Raw genomic sequence first — 6936 nt, forward strand, 5'->3', positions numbered from 1 at the left:
TCTTTGGCGACCAGGGGATGAACGAACTCCTGATTGAGAAGGTGTGGCAGGTGGGGTTTGGCTTGTCTCAGAGGAAGGGCAGGGATGGGGTGGTGAGCAAGGAGGAGGTGGAGGGGACGATTCGGCTCATCATGGCTGGGGATTCAGAGGAGGGCAAGCGAATCAGAGAGCAGGCCTCCAGATGGAAGTCAATGGCCAGGAGTGCTGTGGAACCAGGTGGCTCCTCATATGCCCAGCTAGAGCAGTTTGTGGACTCCATGGTGGATGCAAGAAACAGAACCATTCCTAATTGACTTATATATAAGAACTACTTGGGTCATAGTGAATGTAAGAAACAAAACCACTTCTTATTGCCTTGCACATGAAGGACTACTTGGTATGAATGTCTGAAACAGAGCACATTCATTATTCCATCATCCAAGAACTTTGTTGGGAGCTTTTACTAAACAAGTAGAACTACCTTTCCACTCACCCTCATTCATCTGCAGCAATAGTCTCAAGGATTGCGGTGCAGGGATGAGAAGAAGAAAAGCTTGCAGCATCTTTTCTGGAAAGGGTCGCCAGGCACTTCCAGCTTGGTCTCTACTTGGTGACAAGTTTTAAGACTAGCAGGCTGCAATGAGAAGCTAGCAGTCTGAGCAGCAACCTTAAAGCAAGTCTCAAGGGTGGTCGTCTAATGGGATCCCCAGGTATCACAAGCGCCTTTGATAATGACCACAGAGCCCTGATGAAGAAACGATGCCCCTTCAAAATATTACAACACTTTTCCTTTCAAACCTTCCCATTATAGGCACCTTAGTGCTTTCTTGTTTTCTCCCTAGGTGTATTTAATGTAGTGTTTTTGATTTTCCTTTCAAAAAGTAGTAAAGAAATTCCTCTTTGTTGGTAAAAATATATGTAGGCATATATGATGAGTTGTCTATCCCACATATTTCCATATGATTTCCCAAGTAAAGTGCTTTGCTAAACATTAGAAAATAGCCATATATATAGCATGCTTGACTTTGTTTAGAGACATCCCTTGGTGCCCCCTCCAATGTGAAAGCCTTATGTTTGACATGCTTCATTGCATCCTCCATACTAATCATATTTCCATCAATTGCATTGTATCCATGCAAACTCATATGGATATTTTTGAGCTCCTTTCCATGCTTCTCATGACGTACAATAATGTGCATACATCCCAAACACCAGAACCATAGGGGTCTTAATGCATCTTTGCATCTTCATAAGCACATATGAAGCACTTAGTGCTACCTTTATTAGTGATTGTATCTCATTATGATGACCATACCTTAGTTGCAATACTTCTTTTGCATCAAGCATCATGCTCCCTTGTTGCATTGTATATCCTTCTTTGAAATCATAGTTATCACACATTGTTGCTTGCAAATGCCCAACCAAAATACCTTGCTTAAGTTTAGGAAAGAAACTTCCACTTTCATACCTTGAGCCTCCTTTACACTTATATATGCAAGAGTTGATTTTAGTTGTAGTGTTGCTTGAAAACATGTGACATATTTAGCGCCACAACACACCCCCACCGCCCCTTGTTTTGCATGTAAGCATTCATGTGCAACATCTAGCCTAGATCATAAAGACAAATAATTCTACTATGCTTTTATTGTTATGCCTTGAAAACATTTTGAGTAATGGGATCAAATAAATAGATGATGTTTGCTTCATCCCATATTATTGAGCTATTCGAAGGTATCACATCCAAATCCAACTCATATGCATATGCATATCCCACTTTACCATCCCAACTATATTGCTTTGCATTAACCATCTCTCCATAATGAGCTTCTTGACCTTGTTGAGATAGACACATGCCTTTGAGCTTCTTGACATCCTTGTCTACAAGAATTGACAAGCATTTGATTACTAAGACCAGAGAGTTTGCCATATTCCTTTAGAGCTCAAGATGCATAAGAGTATTTGAAATTCTAGCCATTATTTGCAAAAAAATCTCAAAGCATCTTTGCATGCTAGCTTGTATATGTAGACCATTTCCATTGCTACCTTTGTCCTCTTTTCCACCAAAGCATAGGGTTGATCACATATATCTTGTGGCTTCTCTTTCTCATCAGGCAATAAGCTCCTTTGAATCGCCATGCACTTTCCTTGATGCACTGTATATCCCACATCTTTGCATACAATTGCCCAAGAAAAGTGCTTTACCAAGCATTAGAAGACAACCATGTATATATCATACTTGACTTTGTTTAGAGACATACTTTGGTGCCCTCTCTAGCATGAAAGCCTTTTCTTTGACATACTCCCTTGCGCGCTCCACGCTAGCCATATTTCCATCAATTGTGTCATATACATACAATCTCATATGGATTTTTTCAAGCTCCTTTCTATGCTTCTTATGACGTGTAGTAATGTACATATATCCAAATACCAAAAACATAGAGGTTTTAATGCATCTTTGCATCTTCATGAGCACATATGAAGCATATAGTGCTACCTTTGTTATTGATTGTATCTCATCATGACGGCTATATCTTAGTTACAATACTTTTTTTTCATCAATCATCATGCTTCCTTGTTGCATTGTATATTCTTATTTAAAACCATAGTTATACCATGCATTGTAAGGTCTTTGTAGCTATACCATGCGTTGCTACTAGAAACACCTACACCAGGGAGTAGCAGTAACTCTAAGACCTGCTTGGTGTCTACTCTATGTGTGATTCCCTATACCTAGTGGTGAATTCTCACATGTGTAGCATCATGAGGATGTAGTCTTGGGATGTGTCTATGTTGTATCATTTTTTTCACTAAATAATATAAGAGTATAACTTACTCTCATATATCGTGTTATCTTTTTGTGCCGTGTCGAGTGAGTGATTGAGTGCAGATGCATCACACTTGGTATTAGAGCAACTCTTGCTTAGAGTGAAGGAGTGCACACAAAAGTAGAAGAGATCTAGTGCCCCAAAATTGTGTCAAGATGATCCATGTTGCGACACCCCAAATCATGGTGATTCTAATATAAGTCAATATCGAAAGACTTGATGCGGCTTCCACACAACCACCATCCAAAGACGAAAAATGACTTCCTTGCGTCAATAACACCAAAACCGGGACATGACTTCTGACAACAACATGGAGGACGACAGGGAGAATGCACCCATCCCAGTGGTTGAAGAGAGAAAGAAGAGTTGAGGCCAAGAATGGAGAGAAACTCAAGAAGAAAAAGTAGCTGGTCTAGAGAGGCATTTGGAGAGCATGTCAGGCTTGTTGGACTCAATTTGAAGGAATATGCAAATGAGGGAAGAATAAGAGGAAAATGGAAGAATACTAGAAGTGGAGCAGTGTTACAAAGAGTGGGTGATACAATAACATGAAGAAGGGAAGAGACATAATCAGCAAGAATAAGTGGATAGATTAGCATATAAGTTAACTAGAGAGGTGTTGAATGCTGTTGATTTTTGTTGTTTTTTAGGCTTGAATGGTTGATTTTTTATGGATGTTGAATCATGTTTAGTTATTTTAGAAGTGGTTTGAGAGTGTTTTGGATGAGGTTGGTTATGTTTTGGAAACTCATGATATTTTTTAGTAGAGATATGAGGCTTTGTGATGTTCTAATAGATTGTGATCGGTTTTGATAGCTTCTGTTTAGCTTTTATTTTGTTCTTTTTTTCTTCTATATGAAGCATGGAGTAATGATTGATGAAGTTTGAGATTTTTTGAAAACTCATTGAATGGTTTTTGATAGTTTGAAATGGTTTTAGTATGAGTTATGTAGTTCTGATGCTTTTCGTTAACCTTCTGTAATCCTCTATTGAGCTGTTATAGAGCTTTTATTCTTGCTCTATTATGTTTTGTATACCTTTGTAAGTGTTATGTGTATCGAATGTGAGACTTTGAAAAAGTTTTCTAGCCTTGAAAAGAGGTGAATGCAAGTTTAAAAGAGCTCAAGGAAGTGGAAGAAATAGCTACTAAAGACTAGAGTGAAGTGTCATTGATGAGCTATGAAGAGTCATTGTAGTGACTTTGGTGACCTTTCATATCAGATACACCTCTTGGGAGAGGTATTTACGACCAAAGAAAGGTTATTACAAGTGATTATTGAGTATTATAGTGAGGAAATGATGTACTATTGATTGATTGATTGATTGAGAGAGAGAGAGAGAGAGAGAGAGAGAGAGAGAGAGAGAGGTGTGCGTGTGTGTGTATGTGTGTGAGTGAGTCAGAGATAGCCAATTCTATGCAAAATAATGTATCTATCTATGAGAGATTGTGAGAGAAAGCTATGAAAACTTTGAAGATGAATTATATGTGATATTTTTTCATTAAAAGTGGAGTATTATTTTGTGTTTCTATGGTCTATCAAAGATTTATGAAGAATATAAAGAGATTGATGAATTTTATTAAAGCCGTGGAAGAATTGTTTCTATAAAGTTACGTGAGGATTTCTTGTTCGTGGTGTTGTTTTTCTTGTTGTGAACATATAAAAGATGAAAGAGATGGTTGTTGATGATACAAGATAGAATTTCTTGTAGTAGAAACTTTGTTTCTTTTGGGGATTCATGTTTTTGGTGTGCAGCCGAGAAAAACTACCATCAATAAGCATTAGAAGAGGTTGAAAATGAAAGAAATGGCATTGCCAATAAGAGAAGAATTCAATGGATGCTTGCAAAGTTTCTTCTACCATTGAAGAATTGGAAATTCTTATCGGCAAAGCTACTTTCCACAGGAAGTTTATCCCACAATGGTAGAAACATATTACCATCATGATGAATGCTCTATGTGATGGACTATTTTCTTTCTATTGAAGCAACAGAGACATGTATCTTGACAGTAAACTATTTGAAAACAAACTAAAGTGCAAAAACATAAACAATGATCATCCATGGAAGATTTGACATTCATTGAGAAGTTTTCAGACATTATCAAGTGGAAGATCGTGAAGAAGCTTCAGGAGTCGTGGTCAGTAGAGATTCACGAAAATAAGAAAGAAAAGAGTTGAAATTTGTTTGTGGATGCTCAACAGCAAGACAGGTGGGATGCATAGTGCACTGATAATCTCCTATTTGTTCAATTAGCAACCCACTAGAAGTTGGTGGATAGAGTATTCTTCACAACATATACTATTGAAACCATCAGAAGTTGGTATTACTATGATGATAACACAATAACGATCCATAGAAGAATGAGGTTTGATACCTTTAAAATGAAATATCTTCCTCCTCTAGTAGCGGTTTGAAAGATGAATTTAGAGACATAGAAAAGCAAGAAATAGAAGAAATGTTGGCCATAGAGTCCTCCAGAGATTGAAGTCCCCTTTGATTCTGTTTTTTTGAGTACAGAACACCAACTGTATGGAGCTAACTCCTGTCAAGAATCGCGTGGTGGGGGAGTTGCTCAAGATGCTGTGCCGAACACACACAGAATGCACAAGGAGAAGCTCACTCAAGAGACAAGAAGAGAGATGGAGGCCAAAACGTTTTCTTGCTGGTTTCTTCTTCTTCTTCCATACACTTTACAATGTACACAAAGTATAGATAAGATACAACATAAAGGAAAGTGGCCTACTAAGTCAAACAATGCATAAATGACTACACTAGTCGACTGGCGCTATAACTATGCCAGCTGTAAATAGGTGTAACAACCTGAATATAATAAGTAATGAGTCATTGGTCATGTGTGAGTCATAATGACCACCGACATGCTAAGTGTAGACGTGTGGACCCATCTAACCAGGCTGTCCATCATCAATGTCTGCATGTGTTGAGCTTATCATCTCAACACTCCCCCTTAAGCTCAACTGCATCTTTGTGACTCCAAGTAAGCTTCGAAACTTTTGAAGCTTCTCTGTATCCAATGCCTTCGTGAAGATGTCAGCTATCTGATCCTGGGTGCTGACATACACCAAGTCAATCTCACCTGCTAGTACCTTTTCTCTTAGAAAGTGGTAGTGTACCTCAATATGTTTTGTCCTGGCATGGAACACAAGGTTCCTAGCCAACCGTATACTACTCATGTTGTCATAATAAATGACAATTGGATCTTCCATTTGCACATCCAAATCAGCCATTAACTTTTGTAGCCATACTACCTCACATGCTGCAACAACACCATCTCTATACTCAGCCTCTGTACTCGACAAAGCAACTGTAGATTGCTTTTTGCTGCTCCAAGCAACTGCTACACTACCAAGAGAGAACATGTATCCGCTGGTAGATCTTCTATCACACATACTACTAGTCTAATCTGCAACTGTGTATTTAAACACTTGCACATCTGTACCTGCCTCATAGAAAAGTCCATAATGTAATGTGGACTTCACATATCTCAATATGCGTCTGACTGCATCCAAATGTGGCTTCCTAAGTATTTGCATAAACTAACTCACAAGACCAACAACGTAGCTTAAGTCTGGCCTTGTAATGGTCATGTAGATCAAACTCTCCACTATCCTCCTGAACATAGTAGGGTCTTTTATGTCATCTCCAACATCAGCACTCAACTTTACATTCTGCTCCAATGGTACTAAAGGTGGTTTGCATGCAGTCATACCATACTTGGACAAGATATCCAAGCCATACTGTCTTTGGGACAGCCATATACCATCATCATATATGATCATCTCAATGCCAAGGAAGTACCTTAGCTCACCTAAATTCTTCATCTCAAACTTCTTCTTCAAAAAGCCCTTGACTTCAGCAATCCCACTATCACTATCACATGTAATAATTAAGTCATCCACATAGATGACTATGATGACCAAACCTGCATCTCCATTTCTTACGTAAAGTGAGTGATTAGCATTAAAAACATAAAAGCCAATATTGACAAGATACTCTCTGATCTTGTCAGACCATGCTCTAGGTGCTTGCTTGAGCCCATAGAGCGCCTTCTTCAACCTGCACACATATGTGGGATGCTCTAAATCTTCATAACCTGCTAGCCGATCCATATACA

General features: G+C 38.6%; 1 protein-coding gene across 1 annotated transcript in view; it reads left to right on the forward strand.

The window, feature by feature from the left end:
* Positions 1–910, forward strand: part of LOC148011500 ((R)-mandelonitrile beta-glucosyltransferase-like) — a 2939-nt gene extending 2029 nt beyond the window's left edge. Inside the window, exon 3 of the mRNA XM_087670846.1 lies at positions 1–910. This exon is cut by the window's left edge and continues 600 nt beyond it. Coding sequence (XP_087526972.1) covers positions 1–293 — 293 coding nt within the window. The 3' untranslated portion in view covers positions 294–910.
* The last annotated feature ends 6026 nt before the right edge of the window (positions 911–6936 follow it).

Source organism: Lygodium microphyllum, chromosome 28 (assembly GCF_053477565.2).
Source record: "Lygodium microphyllum isolate KBCC chromosome 28, Lygodium_microphyllum_v1.1.10, whole genome shotgun sequence".
NCBI classification, from domain to species: Eukaryota; Viridiplantae; Streptophyta; class Polypodiopsida; order Schizaeales; family Lygodiaceae; genus Lygodium; species Lygodium microphyllum.